The sequence below is a fragment of the Dipodomys merriami genome, unplaced genomic scaffold (assembly GCF_024711535.1).
Source record: "Dipodomys merriami isolate MVZ:Mamm:240054 unplaced genomic scaffold, mDipMer1.0.p SCAF_50, whole genome shotgun sequence".
NCBI classification, from domain to species: domain Eukaryota; kingdom Metazoa; phylum Chordata; class Mammalia; order Rodentia; family Heteromyidae; genus Dipodomys; species Dipodomys merriami.
Genome location: NW_027206069.1, coordinates 4,101,022 through 4,122,033, shown reverse-complemented (window position 1 = coordinate 4,122,033; position 21,012 = coordinate 4,101,022). Strand labels below are relative to the sequence as shown.

Sequence of the window (21,012 nt, the reverse complement as noted above, 5' to 3'; positions counted from 1 at the left end):
CAGCACCTCCTCCCGTGGGACCTGTGCAGACGCCACACCCTGCCTTCACCCTGCCTGGCATCTGTGCCCCAGGGATCGCCTCCACCACACCAGGGAGGGCACAGATTTGTACCAACCGTGGGGTCTATTGCCTCATTTGCTCCAGTCTTCAAGGTATCTTCCCATGGAGCAGATGAGGACACCGAGGCTCCAGGGGAGAAAATAACATGCTTGGTGCAGGTGGGGAGTGGACTAGGACTGGGGGGGCATGTGTCTGGGTTCCCGGTCTGCCCCTCTCTCCAGCTTTCTGTGGGGAGGGGGTGATTCCCTCTGAGGGGTAGGGACCAGAGACTATTTTCTTTCTATCCTTCCCCAGGTGTGCACCGGCTGCAGTCACCAATCCAATTGGAGCGACCTTTAGGGCCCAAGCAAGGGGATGAAACTCAACCAGCCCACCTGGGGTCAAATCCTGTCCCCACTCCTCACTAACTATGGGACTTGGGTCTCAGTTACCCCTTGGGTGTCAGTTTCTGTAGGAAGGACAAACAACAGCACTCACTCGTCAGGGTGGGCGGAGGACTTCAGGGCGTTGGCGATTGGCTCAGAGCCTGCCTCTCAACACCCGCATCTTTATAGCTTGTAGCAACTTTGTTGCGCCTTCTGCACAGGGAAGGGCGGGCCCCACGGCCTGCAATTTCCAGAGGTGCCGCACGGGGCCGCCCTGGCGCATGCTCGCGGCTGCCAGTCGGGGCGCTGGGAGGCGCCTCCCGCACCTGCGAGGGTCCGGGAGCTGGGAAGCCGGCGCGGGGCGGGAGGGGGGGCAGGGGGGGGCAGGCCAGCCTCCTGCAGGCCAGAACCCCGGTCCAGGACATCTCCGGCACCCTCTGGCCACAGATGGCCACTGATGGCGCCATCGAGGTCCGACTCACCTGGGGAGTGGGGGGCCGGGAGGGATCAGGGAGCCGGACCAGGCCCCATCGCAGCGTCCGGAGGGGGCCTAGGCCGGGCGGTGGGACACATAGCAGGCCCTGGAGCCTGGAGAGGGCCCAGCCGGGCTTCACCCGCTTTGGCTAGATTCACACAGTGGTAGAGAGGGATAGGTGCAGGCTCTTTCCTGCTGCCTGGGAATGCCCGCCCTGCTCACCACTCCCTCCCTGGGCTATGGTGGCCCTTTCCAAACCGGTCCCTCCCTGGTAAAGCTAGATTCAAGGATGTGGGGAGGGTGCAAGGCTCTGGATCTCCCACTCTCAGCAGCAGGAAGCTTCCAGCAGGCCCCGTGGAGGATGGGTGCCTCCTCCCCACCCCCAGTGCTTCCAGCAAAAGGGCCTCTCTGCCTAGGAGGCTGGTGAGTGGAACCCGCTTTCCCAGGTGGCTAATAGCCCAGGCTGGTCTCAGGTGATCTTCAGACCCCAGCTGCCCCCAGCTGGTGAGAATGTTGGCCTAGCTGTGGCCACGTGGAAGGTAGGCTTCCCGGCACAGGGACTGGAGGCCCTGCTGATCTTCAGCAAGCCAAGGTGGGTGGACTGTGAGTCATGCCCCATGTTCCAGCAAATGCCTCTCCCTTTCCCCAAGTCCTGGATGGGGCTAGACAGGAAACTCGGTCCCTAGACCCTCCCAGGAGCCCTTTCCACTGATCCAAAGACAGGCCGATCATGGCCTCCTGGGTGAGGGACCCTTAAACCCTATCTGCCCAGACTTCACTGGCCGCAGACAGCTCAGGTGTCTGTGTCTGGATGTCCAAAGATAACCCCTGCTGATGGTCAGCCAGACAGGGTGCTGACTGTGAAGGGAGCTTTAAAAACACTCCCCATAGAGCCGGGCGCCAGTGGCTCACGCCTGTCATCCTAGCTACTCAGGAGGCTGAGATCTGAGAATTGCGCTTCAAAGCCAGCCCGGGCCGGAAAGTTCATGAGACTCTTATCTCCAATAAACCACTAGAAAACCAGAGGTGGCGCTGTGGCTCAAGCGGTAGAGGGCTCGCCTTGAGCTGAAGAGCACAAAGACAGTGCCCAGGCCCAGAGTTCAAACCCCATGACCGACCAAAAAAAAGAAAAGAAAAGAAAAGAAACACTCCCCATAGTCCTTCTCACATTAGGAAGCCATAGTGGCTCTCCTGGCACCCCTCCTACCCCACCTCAGTCCTGGCTGGTAGGCTGGACCTCAGCAGCCAGGCAGGGTGGCAAGGGCACCAACGCAGTAGGAGCCTGTCCTGAATGGAGCCAGAGAGGGGAGCAGAGAGGTGCTGAAACAGGAGCGCCATGGCTTTGCAGAGAGTTGGTGGGTTCCAGATGGGAAGGAGGGGGGGGTCCCATCTCCCATCTCCTCTCCTCAGACACAGCCTTTCTGCAGGCTTGTCACTGGTGGACAGCAGGGGAAGACAGCGACTCTGCAGGGCTCCCAGATCCCCAACCTGGAGAAAGGCGTGGATCCAGGCCAGGTGGCCCCGGGGCTGAATGGGAGACTCTGGGAGTTTCCAGTGTGTCGAGCACCCCTGGGCCATGGACTGCCCTGGGCCCAGCTTCCCTGTAACGTGGGGTCCTGTACTAGTCCAAAGGGGTCCTGCCTGGTCACAGCCAGAGGGCAGAGGGGAGGTGTCACTACCCCTGCCGTGGAACCCACATCCCTGAGTTACGCTGGGCTTTCTCAGCACCAGCCTCGGGCCTCCTGCTCTTGTTCCCCAAGTAGACAGGGCACGAAGGGCCTGCCCAGAGGAGCACCCTCCTGCCCATTGCAGCTGCACGGACTTCTTTTCTAGCTAGGAATCTTCAGGCCAGGAAGGCAGCCTAAGCCCACCCAAGTGGTAATCAGTTTAGGGCTTGTGGGCTGAGTGAGAGCAGCGTATGGAAGAAAGGGGGGGATGTCCAGTGTCTACATGCAAGCTCCATGAGTGTAAGCTTCCCGTGCATGTGGGTCCTGTGTGTATGAACACCAGGTGTACACATGTGTATCTGCCTGTCTCTAAATGTTCCTTGTAGTCTCCACAATCCTATGGTCTCCTGGACGCTGTCTCTTTGCATATGAGATGTGTGTCCTCTGTATGTGTGTGTGTGTGTGTGTGTGTGTGTGTGTGTGTGTGTGTGTGTGTGTGTGATTCTGTGTGCCTGGGTGGTCTGACCTGCCCTCAACTGGAAGAAGTATCTGTTCTAAGCGGAGGCAGTAGCAGAGGAGGAAGGAACCACCCTGGGCCAGGCTCTGCCGAGTACATTCTGCATTCCACCCACTGTCCACACCCAGCAAGGTCAGTCCCAGGCCACAAGCCCAGGAGGTGGTGTTCCACACAGCGTGGAACATGCATCATCCTTCACATTATGGCGACCAAGTTCTAAGAGATGGCTCAATGCACTCCAGCTGTCCTACCTCTATTTGTGGGGGAACGCAAGGCCCAGTTTCCAGCAGGCAGCAGAAGATACTGGATTCCTAAGGCCCACATGGAGAGATGAATGTGTAGAAAGTGGGTGCCAGTGGTTGTATACAGTGGTACACATCTATAATCCCAGCTACTCAGGAGGATCTCTGATGGAGGATCTCTGTTTGAGGTCAGCCTAGTTAGAAAAAAATCAGAAAAGCCGGGTGCTGGTGGCTTATACCTGTAATCCTAGCTACTCGGGAGGCTGAGATCTGAGGATCATGGTTTGAAGCTAGCCTGGGCAGACAAGTCCCCATGAGACTTTTATCTCCAATTAGCCTTTCAAAAATGGAAAGGGATGAGCTGGGAAGGTGGCTCCATGCAAGAGTGCTTGCCTTGCATGCATGAGGTGCTGAGGAATTGAACTCAATATAAACAGAAAAAGCCAGAAGTGGCACTCTGGTTCAAGTGGTAGAGTATTAGCCTTGAGCAAAAAGAGCTCAGGGACAGTGCCTAGGCCCTGAGTTCAAGCCCCATAACCGGGAAAAAAAAAACAAGACCCCCAATCTCAACCAACAAACTGGGCAAGGTGCCTGTATTCCATTTACAGAGGAGGTAATAGATAGGAAGATTGCAGTCTGGAGCCACCCTGGGAAAAATGTGTGAGAGACTATTCAAGCCAAGTCCAGTGGTTCATGCCTGTAAGTCTGGCTGTTCAGGAGGCTGAGATCATAAGGATTGTGGTTGGAGGCCAGTCCAAGCAGAAAAGTCCCTAAGACTCGATCTCCAAAAAGGGCTGAAGATGTAGCTCAAATGGTAGAGCACCACCCAAACCAGCTTGGGGTCCTGAGTTCAAGCTCCAGTGCTAAAGAGTTGATGGGGGGGCAGGAAAGAGAGAAGGAAGAAGAAAAGGGGGAAGAGAAGAAGGGAGGAAGGGAGATGCCAGCAGGGGCAGGGTAGATGGAAGTAAGTCTCCTCGCTGATTCCACCTTGCTCAGATGCCAGGCTTGGGGCTGTGTCCTCCATCATCCTGTGCCTCTTCCGGAGACCCCCATCCCCCGTTACTGTACTAATCTCCCTCTACTCCTGGGGCACCCACTGCTTTTCCCCATCCCCGGGCCCTGTCTTCCTGGCTGCCCCGGCCCGTTTCTTACCTCCCAGAGCTCCTCCCTGACCTCCTGCCTGTCCTTCCTGACCCAGGCTCCTACTCCAGCGACCTGTGGGCCCTGAGAGGCTGCACCGGGCCCCAGTCTAGCCCTGGGAGTGGCCTTTATGTTGTACCACCCTCCAGGTATTTGCTGCAATTGCTCAGGCTGGTGGGCACACCGCTGGTCAGCCGGGGCCGAGCTGCTCTGTGAGCTGGCAGCAGTCGGAGTTTGTGGATGTGATACAGGCACATTTGCCCTGCGCGTAAGGCTCATTCATGTACACACTCATGCAGGAACACAAACACATGCATCTCTCACACCACATGCCCTTGTACTTGCATGCGCATCTTTGCATGCCTGCAGTGAGCTCGCTCGCCATAGCAAATGGCCTCAGGGCCAGGGAAATCCAGTTGTTTTTCTTTTCTTCCAACACATGTTCCCATAATAAAGAGAACAGGAAGGGACTTGGGGCCAGAGAGAGGAAGTGGCCTGCACACAGGAACCAGCGCTGGGCGGTCCCTTGCAGTGGGACACAGGGGCAGACAAACAGCTGCAGGGTGGAAGTCTCTGAGCTACCTGGGCCTGCTGTTCATTTTCTTTTTTGCCAGTCCTGGGCCTTGAACTCAGGCCCTGGGCACTGTCCCTGAGCCTGTCTGTGCTCAAGGCTAGTGCTCTACCACTTGAGCCACAGTGCCACTTCTGGCTTTCTTTGTGTATGTGGTACTGAGGAATCAAACCTAAGGTTTCATGCATGCTAGGCAAGCACTCTACCCCTAAGCCACCTTCCCAGCCCTGCTGTTCATAGTCATGGCGTACTCTTCCAGGTGGGGGCCGGGCCTGTCCCAGTCACCTGGGGGCCTCGGTGGTGCTGGCATTGGACAGCATCCATCTGCCTCCAAGCTCCTCCCAGCCCTGGTTCTGTAGCCCCACTGCCACGCACTGGGGCACGTAGCACCCTAGGCCTAGCGGAGAACCGAGTACACAGCAGGTGTTCATCAGTGCTCCACAGATGTGGACACGGAGGCCCCACATCCACACAGCAAGGCAGGGTGGAGACAGATCCGACCCAGCCTGTGCCCTGCTGTTCTGTCTGAGGCCTGACGCTGGCTGTGGCTTCAGGGGAGACTGGCTGCCTCTTTCCTGGACCCCCCCCCACCTTCCTGGCCTTCCTCTCCGGGGACACAGCTGCCACCTACGGGACACAGCTGCCACCTACGGGACACAGCTGCCACCTACTGTGACCGTCGGTATGTAAATGACCCGTGGACATGGCCACTGTCTATCCTGTCACGGATGAGGATGCAGCTTCTCTTCTTGAGACCACCTGTGATTCTCCCCCCACAACCAGTCTGCCTCACATCAGGGTAGCGGAGGTGGAGGTGGAGGCCTTTGGGCTCTGAAGAGGGTCCCAGGTGAATCTGTTGGGGGTTTGTTGTGTTTTGGTGCCAGTCCTGGGGTTAGAACTCAGGGCTTGGGCACTGTCCCCGAGCTTCCTTTGCTCAAGGCTAGATCTCTACCACTTCAGCCATAGCTCCATTCCAGCTTTTTGTTGTTGTTGTTTACTGGAGATCAGAGTCCCATGGACTTTCCTGCCTGGGGTTGGCTTCAAACCTCAATCCTCAGATCTCAGCCTTGTGAGTAACTAAGATTACAGGTGTGAGCCACCAGCGATCTGGGTTTATTTACTTATTTTCTTTAAAATCAGCCTCTCAGTTGGGTGGGGCCCTGGATGGCCAACTCTCCTGATATTACTCTGACAGGGGCGTCCCGGGGTTGCATGCAGGGTGGTCAGAGCTAAAGACAGGTACGTCTCAGACAAAGCAGACACAGGTTACCCCAGACATCCCTCAGAGCCATTGGTTCGAGCCCCACCTGATGCTTTCCCTGCATGACGCAGCAGGCTGTCCAGCCCTCCAAATGCTCTCAGCATGGTGGTGAGCTCAGTGCTTACCAGAGAATAAGAGGACATGATGAAGAACCAGCTGTGGCCACAGTGAGCTCAGAGTTGGCAGGGACAGTACAAGTACAGCTCAGAGGCCCAACCCAGTCAGACAGAGCTCCACGGGGCAGGGGGAGGAGATGGGAGAGAGGAAGACAGGGAACTCCCAGCCAAGGGAACAGCATACCTCAGGCTAGGAGCCCTGGAACTATTTCAGGGGGCTTGATTTCCTGATTTCTGACAACCAGTGCAGGGGTGAGGGTGAGGTGCAACTCTACAGACCTCTCCCTCCCTCCCCGCTGGAAGGGGTCTTACCCCTCCCCCGACAATGCCCCCTCACTCTTCTGAGTTAGCCTTCAGTCCCAGTGACCTTCCCTCCAGGAGGCTGTCCTGACTTCGCCTTCCTTTCTTGGGGACCATGTTCTACCCTGTGGGGGGGGTCCCCCTGTTGCCTGCCTATTGTGGTTTGCCACCTCTTCCCTCATCCTTGCCAGTCCCTTAAAAGGTGACTCAATACCAGTTCTTCCCCAGAGCTCTCTGGTTAGTGCTCATAGCCAGCCTCCCTTCTCTTTCAGCCTCTTCGGTCTGTGTGTGATATACAGCACGGATGGATCAAGCCCTGGGGGTACAGTGGAGGTACCCCTGGAACTCTGGCCCTGCGGTGGGGACCCCAGAGATGACAAAGTTGATTGGCTCCTAGCCACGCATGCAGCAAGTGCATACTGTTTGTGGAAGTGTGTTCTTTGTTGTTGTTGTTAGTGGTGATGAAGCTTGATCAAACTCAGGGCCTGGCTGCTGTCCCTGAACGCTTTTAGTCTAGGCAAGTGCTCTACCACTTGGAGCCGCAGCGCCACTTTAGGTTTTTGTTTTGTTTTGTTTTGTTTCTGGTGATTAATTGGAGCTAAGACTGTTATGGACTTTCCTGCCCAGGCTGGCTTTGAACTGAGATACTCAGATCTCAGCCTCCTGAGTAGCTAGGATTGTAGATGAGGTATGTCCTTTTAAGGGATATTCCCCGAACACCATTCAAAGGCTTGTGCAGAATCTGATTGCATGTGCCTTGCCTTCCCCTCCCCCTCAGCTCCTCAGGATTTATGAAATTAGCGCCCAGCAGGTGCCCATAAATAAATGTCCAGTGCTTTTGATGAAACACTCTCAGGCAAAGTCTGGCTTTCCTGTGGCCTTGGAGACAGACAGCCCGGCTCCAAGTCCGGGTTCCACCCACCCCGAGTGGCTGGCTTGCCCTGGGTGGGTCACTTAACCTTGTCTGTGACAGGGGCGTGATGGGGGTGGTCTGGAGAGCGGAGCAGGTGACCAGTGCAGGGACACTCTGCACGGAGGGTCGTGTGCAGTGAGCGGCGCCCTCCTCATTCTTCTACCCTCCAAGTCCATGAGCGTCTCTGGCTCAGTGGGTGGGACCTGTCTTCAGCTGGGAGCGATTGGGCATTGCATTGTGCCCATGGTTGAGGTCCCGGGCACTGACCAAGCACCCAGGGGTGCAGCAGCTTCTCAGACAACATTCCGGGGCTGCCTGGGAGAGGCCTCGGCCGGGGGAGGGCAGTGCCTAGATTTATCCACCAATCGCATGGACTCCTGGCACGGGAGCACTCTTATCTGCCCAGCCCGGCACTCAGGGGTGGCTCGGCTGCCCGGGGCGGGACACTGCCTAGGGGCTGGACACAGCAGTCCTAAGCTCTGCCGGGTGGGTGACAGCAACCAGAGATTCTGAGTGTCCTTGCAGGCTGGTGGCCAGTCGGCTGCCCATCTCCCACACCATGTCGGACGGCGAGGGGCCCTCAGCCGGTGAGTGGCAGTGCTATATTTACTCACCCTGGCTCCGGTTGCACAGCCAAGGCCTTCGGTCGCCAAGGGCACGGGGCCCCCACAGACGGTGGGCAGCTGCAAGTCAGGACCCCCATCCTCCTGGCCTGATACCTGGGGTGGGGGGGGCGGAATCTGCAATCCTGGGGGGAATGAGGAGAGCTGGATTTGCAGAGCTCAGCTTGGCTGCACCCCCTGGATTTCCAGTGGGCTACAACAGGAAGCTGCGCCTGCTACAGACTCTCAGGCTGACAGCCACGGGGGAGGGGCAGGGCGGCCCATGGGATGGCCGTGACTTAGAAGGGGCTGGACCCCAAGGTGGGTGTGGGGTGCCACAGGCAAAGGGTGTGTGTGTGTGTGTGTGTGTGTGTGTGTGTGTGTGTGTGTGTGTGTGGAGGTGGGGCTGACAGATTCCAGGAGATCCCCTATGAGCTTGAGAGGGACTTCTGGGAGTCCCTGAGCCCTGGGCCCTGGCCCCAGGCCAGGCTTCCTGTGAGCCCCACGCTTTGTAGGCTGGGAATGGCCAGGGACACGAATGAGCACAGAGACCATCAGGACACAGCTTTAGGGGATGGTTGCCCAGGATGAGGGATTCTGGAATGAGGCTCTTCAAGCTAATTTCTTCACTGCCTGTTTGGGTGCCCTTGGCGAGTGCTCTAACTTCTCTGAGCGTCGGTGTCTCCAGGAGACAGTGGCTATGGTACTGAGGTAATAGCGAAAATGCCATGTGACAGTGTAACCAGTGTCTTCCTGGTGGCTCCTTGGTGGCAGCAGCAAGTGGACTTCCAGGGCAGGAGCCTGGAGGGACACCCAGGGACGGGGCATCTCCTCTGCCAGGGCCTCCTTGGTAAACCACAGCTTGCTTCTGGCCCTCAAACCCTGAGTTGGAGATCTCAGGGCGCTGGAGGGGGGGCGGTGCCAAGCTATCCCAGAAGCCACTGGGTGGGCTGCGAGCAATACACCTGTTGGTGTCTAAGTGGCAGCCACAGTGCTGTGTGTGTGTGTGCGCGTGTGTGTGCACATGCATGTGTGTGTGTGTGTGTCTCTGGTGGGGGTCATGGACAAAAGCAACGTGACCTCACCCGCTTCTGTCAGGCGCCAGTCATGCTGGCTGTCGGAGCCCAGGGAGCCGCTGCCGCCGCCATGGTGCTTTCTGGCTGGTGGTGCCCCACACCTGACACAAACCCGGAATAGCTCTCTCCCTCCACCACCGACACGGCCCTGGTTTTAGCAGCCTGTGAAGCCACCCGCAGGGAGACGAGTATTTCAGGAAGGCCAGGACAATATTAGCTGTCCAGTGATGGCAGGGTGCTGAGTGTGCATCTGTGCGGGCCTGGAGGCCAGGGGGCGTGGCCTCACTGTCCCTGCTCTGCTGAGGAGAGGAGCACTGGCCCGGGAGGCAGGGCTGCAGGTCACCCTGCTCCTGTCTGTCTGTCTGTCCAAGGTGGGTCAGAGGCCCCGGGCAAGCTCCAGGCTTGGTTTTCCTGGCTATAAATGAGGGTTTGTTGCTCCTGTGTGGGCCCAAGGTGGGGCCTAATCCGTGGGAATAAAAACAGCTGCTGGGCTCAGGGAAGCAGATTCACCAAGAACTCTGTGTCTCAGTTTTCTTATCTGTTAAATGGAAGGCATAATAGGGCCTTGGCTTGTCAAGATGTGGCAAGAATGAAAATAACCCAAAGCCTGCATCATGATGCAAATAATGCCAGGCTGGTTGTTAGGGACACTAGCTGCGGCAACTGTTCAACCAATAAATCAGCTGCGACTGAGAAGGAACCGGAGGGACCAAATTACCTGCTGTATTCTGAACATTCAGAACACTTTGGTCACCTCTTGGAGTAAGGGACATCAACTCCGCCGTAAAGCGAAGGAAATGGAGGCTCAGAGGGCCAGGCCGCCTGCCCAGGACATCCAGCTGCAGCACGGTAGAGCAGAAATTCCAAAGCACATGCTCCTGTTCTGTTTTGCACAAATCCAGGGGAGGCCCCTCCTGGTTTCTTCAAGTAGCTGGTTGGCTTTCTTGGAGCCTTTTTTGGCTTGTCAGTAGCAATATCTCTTTTTATTTCAGAGTCAACTAGCTAGCTCAACACTGCCTCCAATCATTTGGAGCCTGTAAAAAAAAAAAAATGTGGTACCTTGTTAGGGCATCAGGAAAATTCCGCAGAGCAAGCGCACAGCAGGCGGCAGCAGGCTCCGGATTTATGGCTCTGGGTCTGGGCCGGTGAGCCCAGAGGCTAAGGTTACGAGAGTCAGCATCATATTTATAGCAGGAACTGCCAGCCATGCGTCCAGCCAGCCAAGGCACAGCCTTTACAGTTGCAGCCATTCCAGGCCTGACTCCGCCTCCTAGGTGTGGGCAGCCTCAGAAGCGTCACCTTCCCTGACTGAGCCACAGCTCTAGGCTGGGCTTGTGCCATGTCCTTCACTGGCTATAATGAAGATAGGGTCTGCACGCGCTTAGTGTCTGCCCAGGAGGGGCTGACTTCACACAGCCTGGGTCTGTTGCCTATCTCTTCCTGACTTTGACCTTGTGATGGACCCTCCTCTTCATCAGGCTGTTCCTTCCTAAGTGCTTAGAAAAGTGTCCAGCAGAGCAACCATACAGCTGTGAGCACTGAGGAAGGCCATTGTGTTCTCAGAGAGCCGTGAACGTAGGTTGATCTGGACCAGGGTTCGAATCCCTGCTCTGCTGCGCTTGGGGCCTCGTGCAAGACACTTAACCTCTGCGAGCTTCCATCACCGGAAGGCGTTCACCTTGCTGCAGGGCTTAGTAAGAACGGACCTTCACCTGAGCAGGACCGGATTAGGAGAGCGACCTCCTCCTGCGTAACCTCTGCCCCTTCCTCTACCCTTGGGGGTCCTCTAGCTTCATCACCTCCCTCAACACCCCCTGGCCAAGATTCAGCCAGGAGCTTCCTGAATGTTCGACAAAGGTCCCGGGGTATTTGACTCTGTGCTTGGTCCCAAAGACATTATGGAGTAGAGGAGTGTATCCATAGTGCATTCAGGTCCTCCGGTCACCTGAAAGCCTCAGCCCTTTACCCCTGACCCCTCACCAGGACCAGTGCAGCCCCCATTCCCTTGTTTGTCCTGGTCACCTCAAGCTCTGACCTCAGTTTCTCACAGCAGGCCACTTCCCGCTATGTCAGGCCAGACTGCAAGGAAGCTGTGTGGAGCTCCGAGAAGGGGCTGGGCGATTGTTCCTTTCTTGGATTCCAAGGCAGGAAAATACTGGGAAAGGACATGAAGGGGTGTAGGAGAGGTCCCGGGATGTGGAGGAGGCCTCCGAGGCGACCCATGTCCCCATCTCAGAGGGTCTGAGCTGAGCTCTGTGCCCTGCAATTCTCTGGTACCTGACCATGAGGGTGTTGGCTGGACATGTCAGCCCTGCCCTACAACAGTAAGAGGAAGTATGTATTCATGTAATGTCGGTGTCAAGACAGATAGTGGCCTGGGTTTATTCTTTGTGGTTTCTGATTGGCTGGCTGCCATCTCTCCTCAGGGCCTGGCAAGGATCTCTGGAGAAGCCGAAGGCAGACGCTGCCTGGGTTCATCCATTTCCTGCTGTTGTGGCACAGTACATGAGATCGTTATGAGGAAGTGTTGGGAGTGGGGGAGGTAGCTCATTGGTAGAATGTATGCCAGGCATAAACATGTGCAAGGCCCTGGGTTTGAGTCCCAGTACTTCATTAAAGATTGTAAGGGGGGAGGATTTATTTGGCTCTGTTTCAGAGATTTTAGTCGTTTGGGCTGGTTGCTTTGGGCCAGGGGTAGCACAGTGTATCATGGTGGGAGCATGTGTGGAAGGAGCTGCTTGTTCCAGGTAATCAGGAAGCGAGAGGGAGATGGTCCTTCTAGGCCCTGTGAGAATATGTCTCCAGGGGCTAACTCCTCCCACCAGGCCCCATCTCCCAGTACTGCCACAGACTAGAGACAGACTAACCCTTTAGCATCAAGGCAAGAGGAAGATACCGCCCTTCCCGAATGAACAGTAGGAATATCTGTCCCTGTTGATTTTTTTTCCCGTTAGACCTTTTTTAAATTTAAATTATGTAATTTATTTTGATTATGAAACTCTCAGGGCACCTTGTACAAGCCATGGTCAGCAAGCATTCAGAATGTGAGTTCCAATCTGCAAATTATAACGCGAAGGCAAGATCTTTCAAACTGCTCCTCTCACGTACAGACCCCAAGTTGCACTTAAAAGCACCAATAATACCCATTCATCCGTTGGTGGACATATAAGTTAATTCTGTTTCTAGGCAATATTCATCAGTGCTTCAGTGAACAAGAGCGTTCAGATAGTCTCTTCCACATACGGAATTAATTTCCTTTGGAAATAGGATTGCTGGATCGTATAGTAGTTCTATTTTTAACTTACTTTGTTTTGGCAGTACTAGGGGTTGAATTCAGGGCTTTGTGTTTACTAGGCACTCTATGACTTGAGCCATGCTTCTAGCCTGTTTGTGCTTTTATTGTTTTGGGGATGTCTTTTTTTTTGGGGGGGGGAGTCCGGTCGTGGGGCCTGAACTCTGGGCCTGGGCGCTGTCCCACAGCTCTTCAGCTCAAGGCTAGCGCTCTACCACTTGAGCCACAGTGCCACTTCCGGCTTTCTTTCTTTTTGCTTATGTGGTACTGGGGAATCGAACCCAGGGCCTCAGGCATGCAAGGCAAGTGCTCTACCACTGAGCCACCATCCCAGCCCCGGGGATAAGTCTTGTATGTATGTCTAGTTAAGCCTGGCCTAGACTGTGACCTTCTATTTATGCTTCCTGAAAAGCTGGGATGACAAGAGCACACAACATTATATCCAGTTAGAGGTTGAGATGGGGTCTTGCATGCTTTTTGCCTGGCCTGGCTTTCAACTGCTATTCTCCCACCTCTCTTGCCCAAGTAGCTGAGCTTATAGGCATAGGCCACTGGTGCCTGACTATATTTTTTGAGGCAGCTCCCCGCTGATTTCCATAGTGGCTATACTAGTTTATATCTCCACCAACAGTGCATAAGGACTCCTCTCCACGTCCTGGCCAACATTTCTTTTGTTGGTCTAGCCATCCTACCAGGTGTGAGGTGATGTTTCATTGTGGTTGTGATTTGCATTTCCCTGGTGATGACAGGTGTAGAGCACTTCTTATGTTCCTGCTTGACATTTGTATGCCTTCTTTTAAGAAGACATCTGTTCAAGTCTTTTGCTCATTTTTAATTGGATCATTTGGCTCTTTTGAGCTATTTGAGTGTCTTGTATAATTCTGCATATTAGGCTCTTGTTTGATGTTTTCAATTCCCTCTGGAACCCTCTGCAGATTCCTGAATCTCAGGATGGGCAAGTCTTTTGTATAAAAGAGTAAAGTATTTGCATATCACCCATACATAGCCCTCGTGTGCTGTAAATCACCTTTCGATTAAAATTATTTATTTATTTATTTGTGTACCATCATGGCTCTAGATTTTATTATTAATTTGTGTACTGTGGCTTGAACCCAGGGCCTAGGCACTGTCCCTTAGCTTTTTCACCAAGACTCGTATACTACTACTTGAGCAACACCTCCATTTCTGGCTTTTTGGTGGTTAATTGAAGATAAGGATCTCACAGACTTTTCTGCCCAGGCTGGCTTCAAACCAGGATCCTCAGAGCTTAGCCTCCTGAGAATCTAGGATTACAGGTATGAGCCACCAGCATCTGGCTTTGTACTACATTCTTGGAGAGAGAGCATGGGCGCCAGGAGCCCTCGGCCCTTCTTGAAGAGCTAAGGGAAGACACATGTGTGCTAATAATTAGCTGTGTTTAAGCAGTATGCAATGAGTGTAGGTGTCAAAACATCATGCCATATGCAATTAAATCCCAGTGTTATCTGTCATGGAAATTTTTTCATTTCAATTTTTGTTATTATAAAGATGATGTACAGAGGGGTTACAATCATATAAGTCAGGTAATGAGCACATTTCTCTCTGGACGTCACTCCTTCCCTGGCTGTCTCCCAGTTTTTCCCTCCCAGCCCATCTCACAAGTGGTATAGCTCATTTTCAACAGAGTGTCTAGTGAGTGCCACTGCTGCATTTGTTCACCCTTTGCCCCTCCATCTCTGTGCGAACAAACAAGGCAAAAAGAAAAGAAAACTAAAACAACAACAAAGAAGGAAAACCTCTTATTTCCATTTCCTGGAGTTCATCTGGATGAATTGTATTTTATACGATCAGAGGTATATAGGCATTGCGCCTTTGTGTTCTTCCCTTAAGAGTATCCTCCTTTGGTCTCACTGTGTGTGAACGCCTAGAGTTCTATATAATTTATCATGTCCCAGTGTACTGTAGATCTAGCTTCTGCATACGAGAGGAAACATGCACCATTTGTCTCTCTGAGCTTGGCTTACTTCATTAACATGATTTGTCCTAGGTCCATCCATTTCTCTGCAAATGTCATTATTTCATTCTTTCTCATGCACTGTACACAATTCCATTTTGTATAGGTGCCACATTTTTTGGATCCACTCAGCTATTGTAGAGCATGTGTGCTGTTTCTATAACTTGGCTAGTGTGAATAGTGCAGCAATGAACATGGATATCCAGGTGTCTTTACAGTATCCTGGCTTGTGGTGTTCTGGGTAGATGCCTAGGAGTGGTACGGCTGGGTCATAGGGAAGATCTGTGTTTAGGGTTTTGAGGAACCTCCAGACTGCTGTCCAGAGTGGTTGTGCTCGTTTACATTCCCACCAATAGTGTAGTAAGGTTCCTTTTTCACCACATCCCTGCCAATATATGTTGTTGTTCAAATTCACAATGTTGGTCAGTCTAACTGGAGTGACATGGAATCTCAGAGTTGTTGTTGGTCTGTCCTATCTAGCCTTTATTATGTTGAAGTATATTCCTTTTATTCCTAGCTTTTCCAGAACTTTTAACATGAGTGGATGTTGGTTTTGACAAAGGCTTTTTCTGCATCTATTTAGATGATCTTATGGTTCTTGTCTTTAGCGCTGTTAATGTGATGTATTATGTTTATTGATTTACATATGTTAAACCAGTCTTGCATCTCTAGGATAAAACCCTCTTGATTATCATGTATGATTTTTGTGATCAGTTGCTTAATTCTGTTGGCTAGTATTTTATTGAAGAGTTTTGCTTCTGTGCTCATCAGAAAGACTGGTCTATAGTTCTCTTTTTTTAAAGTCATTTACACTTTTTAAAAGATATTTGAAAAGAAGAGATCAGGGCAGAGGCAGGTAGAGAGCAAGGCCACATGAGGACAGAGGGAAAGGTGGCATTTGCCGGCTGAGAGGAGAGAATGCTGGAGAAACTGACCCCTGAGCAGTTTGATCTCAGGCTTCAAGCCTCTAAAACTGTGACAGCATTCATTTCTGTTGTCCAAAAATAAAAAGTGCAAAAATAAATTTCTGAAAGATTTGTTTCCAACCCCAGCCAGGAAATCCTCACTGAGGAAGGTGACCTGGGGACTGTTGAAAGGCTCTTTCTCATTCTGTTTGCCAAGGCCCAAAGAGGGAGGTGTGCTGGTTACGTTGATGATCAGAGTCTACAGATCTAAAGCTAGGGATGATTTTGGAAGGGGAGGGGGAATGCAAGGAGAAACTGGATGTGGTGGCTCACCCCTGCAATCTTGGCTATTTGGAAGGCAAAGATCAGGAGGATTGCAGTTTGAGGCCAGACTGGGCCAAACATTTTTTGAGATTCCATCTCAATCAACACACCTATCATTCCAGCGACACAGGAAGCACAAATAGGAAGTTTGCCATTGAGGCTGGTCTGGACAAAAAACAAGACTCTGTTGAAAAAAAAAAAGAGAGAGCAAAAAGTGCTAGAGGCGTGGCTCAAATGGTACAGTGCCTGCCTAGCAAGTATAAGGCCCTGAGTTCAAACTCAAATACCATCAAGTAATTAATAATAATAACATAAAACTGGGAGTCGAGTGCATTTCATGGCTCTAACAACAGTCTGTATATTGTTTCCGTTCTGTCAAAGGAAGCTGTGGCGTCAGTTGGTGGCGGATTGAACTCAGCTTCGAGCTGTCCTTGAGCTGCTTTTGCTTAAGGCAAGTGCTCTACCACTTGAGCCACAGCTTCACTTCTGGCTTTTTTAGTAGTTCATTGGAGAGAAGAGTCTCTCCTACATGGGGTAGCTATGAACCACGATCCTCAAATCTCAGCCTCGTGAGTAGCTAGGATTACACACATGAGCCACCAGCACTTGGATAATTAGGTTTTTGTTTGTTTTTTGTTTTAGTGTATCCATGTATCCTAATTTAAATAAAATTGATAGTCTCACAGGAGCGTGGCACCAGCACGTGTAGGTTCAGATGCAAGAGCAGACTGGTTAAAAAACCCCACTTGCGCCTGGAGGAAGTCTGTGAAGCCTTCCTTTGTCAACGAGGGCCGATTGCTCGCACTGCCCGGAGAGTTGTTCTGCTTTGTGCTGGGGTAGGATGCTCCTGGGATTTTGGGAACCTCATTAAACCTCTTACTCAGATTGTTTGGACAATTCCCTACTAGATCTAAACACATTCTCTAGGAATCCTGCTGTATTTATTCTGGATGGGAAAACACGTCAAGGGCAGGTACCGTCGCAGGGAACATCTTCCTGCCCCTGCGCTGTCGGTGGCTTGGGGTCTGAGCTGACCCTGTGACTCAGCAGGTGCTCACGAGCCGTGCGCAGTGTGCCCCAGTCCTGCTGGGTCCTGCTGGCACTGTGGCGTGAGCCAGGAGCCGGGCTTCAGCCAAGTTGCCCTCCCATCTTCAGGGATGATGGACGGATGTTACCGGAGGACCAGTGGAAGGCTATAGTATGCACTACATAAGTGGTGGCTCATTTGTCCATTTTTTTTTTTTGGTGTGGGGGGGTGGATAAACATTGTTGCTCTATTTTACAGATGAGGAAACTGAGGTTTAGAGACACTGAAATCGCCGTGTGATTTCCCAAGCACACAGTACATGGATTCCAGCCTGGGACCTTCTTTGAGAGGCTCTCCTTCCCAAAGTGGGCAGGCAGCCCTCCCTCCTACCTGTGCCAAGTCTGTCACAGCCCTAGGGGGCACTGTGTCTGCCTCCCAAGCCCGACACCTGGATGGGCACAGAGGAAGAGACAGTAAAGCCACCTTTCCCCAGGGTGTAGAGACATGGGATCTGAACTCCACTGTTATGTGAAGAAATCTACACACATACACATGTGCACAGACACACAAGTGCATGCACAAACACCTATACACACATGCATAGCACATGTATACGCATGCACGTGCAAGCACACAATAGTCACATGTATGCAAATACATGCATACACACACATCAGCACACCTGTACACATATGCGCATCAAACCCCATACACACACACACACACACACACACACACACACACACACACACACACACACACACACTCCTGTTTCTATGGATTTGCCTGTTTGGGGCATCTCACATGAGCGGTGTCAGGTGCAATGTGACCTGTTGGGCAGCCTCTTTCACAGAGGGTGACATGTTCAAGCTCATGCTCCGCGTTGCCGCCTGTGTCAGTTATTCTGTCTTTTACCTCTGCCTCAGTTTGACTATGTGGCCATGCCACATCAGCCTGAGCCATTTTTGGTGGCGGGGCACTTGGGCTGTCTGTCTCCCTTTTTTTTTTTGGTCGGTCATGGGGTCTGAACTCTGGGCCTGGGCGCTGTCCCTCAGCTCTTCAGCTCAAGGCTAGCGCTCTACCACTCGAGCCACAGCACCACTTCTGGCTTTTTCTGTTTATGTGGTGCTGAGGAATCGAACCCAGAGCCTCATGCATGCCAGGCAAGCGCTCTACCACTGAGCCACCTTCCCAGCCCCTCTGCCTCCCTTTTGGCTGTTGTGCTATTTCTGCATGCAGCCGTGTTTTCCTGGCCCTACGTAAGTTGTGGCTCAGGGAGCAGCTCGGGGTTGGACGTGAGCGTGAGGCGCGGGCAGCTTTCTGCAGGGGCTGCCGCCTCCCCGCCCTGAGGGGCTGTGGCTGTTTCTCCACTCACCACCAGCACTGCGGGGCTCTGAGCCGCTGCAGGGTCTGGAGGAAGTGACAGCGTCTCCAGACTTTCCAAAGTTCCCCAGTAGCTGAGGCTACCAAGCCTCATCCCACACGCCCTTGGCCCCGGGACCTTATGCCTCCCTTTGTTCATGAGTTAAAGGGGAACAGGCTCACAGGCTGGGGTCGGGGGTGGAGGGGTTGGGGTTGGCGGGGGTCAGCGAGGTGATACTGGACCCTGGCCCAGAGCGGCGGCCCAGTGGCTGTTGGGAGCTGAGGCTGCCATTCAGGTCCTTCTTCTGAGAGCTACTATAAAGGAGGGACATAGAGGAAGGAGGAAACCTTGTTAGAGGGGGGACAACCATGCCAGGCACCAGTGGCTCAAGCCTGGAATCCTAGCTACTCAGGGGGCTGAGATCTGAGGATCATGGTTTGAGGCTAGCCAGGCAGAAAAGTCTATGGGGCTCTTACCTCTACTGAATCACCACAGAGAAGTGGAGGTGTGGCTCAAACCATAGCACACCCACCCTGAGTGGCAAAAGCCAAGAGAGAGCATGAGGCTGATTTCAAACGCTCAGTACACCGGCACACACAGGCACATGCGCACACATGCACACGCTCACGGGTGCTCACACTCACAGGGACAAATGCCATCAGAGAAGGTGCCAACAATAGGTCAGTCCTAGGCCCGTCTAGGACTCACAGAGGAGGCCTGGCCTCACTTGTGCCTGTCAATGGCGAGCTCCGAAGCCAGGAGCGTTCTCCAGGGAGACTGGACGCCCTGGGCTGTGCAGGTGCTGATGGTCAGGTTGATCGTGTAGCTGTAACCTGAGCCAGGTGAGAGGAGAAGCAGCAGGCAGCAGCCAGTGAAAACCAATCTAGGAATCACCTCACAGCAGCTGTGCAGCAGGCCTGAGAAGCAAGGAGCGCCCCCCGCCCCCCAAGGCCCTGGGATGTGGAAGGATGTCTACAGTCTTGGAGAAGACAGGTTGTATCGGATGTGGGTCGCCTGTGTGTGTGTGTGTACTGAGGTGGGCTGGGCGGGGCGGGGGGGGGTGGAGGGGAAGAGGGGCAGGCTGGTGGTGGGGACCAGGGGAGGGGCACGGGCCCAAGGAGGTGGCTTGCCCTTGTCATTGCTATTCAGGGCCTGCCGCCTGGTGCTGGGTGATCTTTGCAAGTCATCTGATCACTCTGGGCCTCTGACTCCCCATGTGGTGTTCAGGGTGTGACTGGTGATGTGGACAACGTGGTTCCTGTGGCTGAATGAGAAAGTGGAGGTGTTACATGTCAGAGTGGGCAATTTGAAATTGAGGCTGCTAGAAACAGAGCTTCTGTGCACACAGCATATGGCAACAGGCTCTAGGAACAGTAAAGGAGGGAGAGAGAGGTGGGTACGCTCCCAGGTGAATTCCAGCTTCCTTGTGTGTGATCTGTGTGACCTTTTCCACTGCTGTTAAGTGTCAGCCCCCTGGGGACAGGGCCCAGCCTTGCCAGTCTGTCGCTGGCTGGTGGATCTTTGTTGAATGACTGATGGACTCAAGCTGTTGCTGCCTCCAATTCTGGGCGGGGTCATGAGGACCCTCTGATTCTGGAGGGAGACATCATGGGTCCCACAGAGCCCAAGAGGGGAGGCCAGGCTTCGTCCCAGGCTTTGGGTGTCCCCAGGGCCTGTCTGTGTCTACCTCCTCCTGCATCTCACGCTCTCACAGTTGGTAGCACTGTTCATTTCCTGTCGTGGCTATAACAGCCACACACTGGGTGGAAGGGATCACCTCACAGTTCTGAGATCTGAAGTTTGCAGTTAACATCACTGGATCAGAATCAAGGTGTCTTAGGCTTGTGCACCCTCAGAAAGAAAAGTGTTCCCTGCATCCTCCAGCACTCAATTCCACTTCCTCCCCTCCCCTTGGCCTCTCCACCTGCTTGCCTCTTCTCTCCCAGGCTATCTGCCCCCACTCTTACCTTGGACATTTGTGATGGTATTTAGGATCCACCCAATAATCCAGGACCACCTCCTCCATCTCAGGATTCTGGGCTTGAATACAACCACAAAGGCCCCTTTCCCACACAGGGTCGGGGACCTGATATCTTAGTCCAGCACCAGGACCAGCATGGGATTCCCAGAGCAGCTGGCAGCTCCAGAGAAAGCTGGCTGGGGAACCAGAGAAAGGGCTAGAAGGGTGCCCCGGAGAGACAATCCTTATCCTTGTGATACCAGCCCTTCTCCCTCCCTCCCTGCTCCCTTCTTCCCCCTGTGGCCAGCAAGGTGCCCCCTTCGGCAGGTTTGTGTCATATCCCAAGTCCCCTCACAGGTCGGCTCGGCCCTCCAGGCCTTTCTGTGCGTACAGAGGGGATGTCTTCGCGGCTTTCTGTGAAACCATATCTCAAGGCTGTGGTTGCTAGATGTAAAATTCCCTTTCCTGTCTGATCTCTGGACTTGGGCCTTGCTGGCCTTCCAGCCCACTGATGCCCTCATGCCAGGCTCAGGAGAGATTTGTGGAATGGGTGCTAGAAGCTCACACCTGTAATCCTAGCTATTCAGGAAGCTGAGATCTGAGGATCGCAGTTCAAAGCCAGCCTGGGCAGGAAAGTCCTTGAGACTTATCTCCAGTAAACCATCAGAAAACTGGAAGTGGCACTGTGGCTCAAGTGGTAGAGCACTAGCCTTGAGCTGAAGAGCTGAGGGAACAGCACCCAGGTCCAGAGTTCAAGCTCCATGACTAACAACAACAACAACAACAACAAAAAGTCTCACAGATTTTCCTGCCCTGGCTGGCTTCAACCCATGATCCTCAGA

General features: G+C 53.4%; 1 protein-coding gene across 3 annotated transcripts in view; it reads left to right on the top strand.

Annotated features, from left to right (window-relative positions):
- Positions 1 to 8,019: 8,019 nt before the first annotated feature.
- Eml1 (EMAP like 1) overlaps positions 8,020 to 21,012 on the top strand; it is a 150,476-nt gene continuing 137,483 nt past the window's right edge. The window contains exon 1 of one of the 3 annotated variants that reach the window (XM_069997601.1): positions 8,020 to 8,215. In XM_069997601.1, coding sequence (XP_069853702.1) covers positions 8,188 to 8,215 — 28 coding nt within the window. In that variant the 5' untranslated portion in view covers positions 8,020 to 8,187. Of the gene's footprint in view, positions 8,216 to 19,188; positions 19,204 to 21,012 lie in introns of those variants that run through there. The other 2 variants (XM_069997602.1, XM_069997597.1) reach the window with 2 other exon arrangements.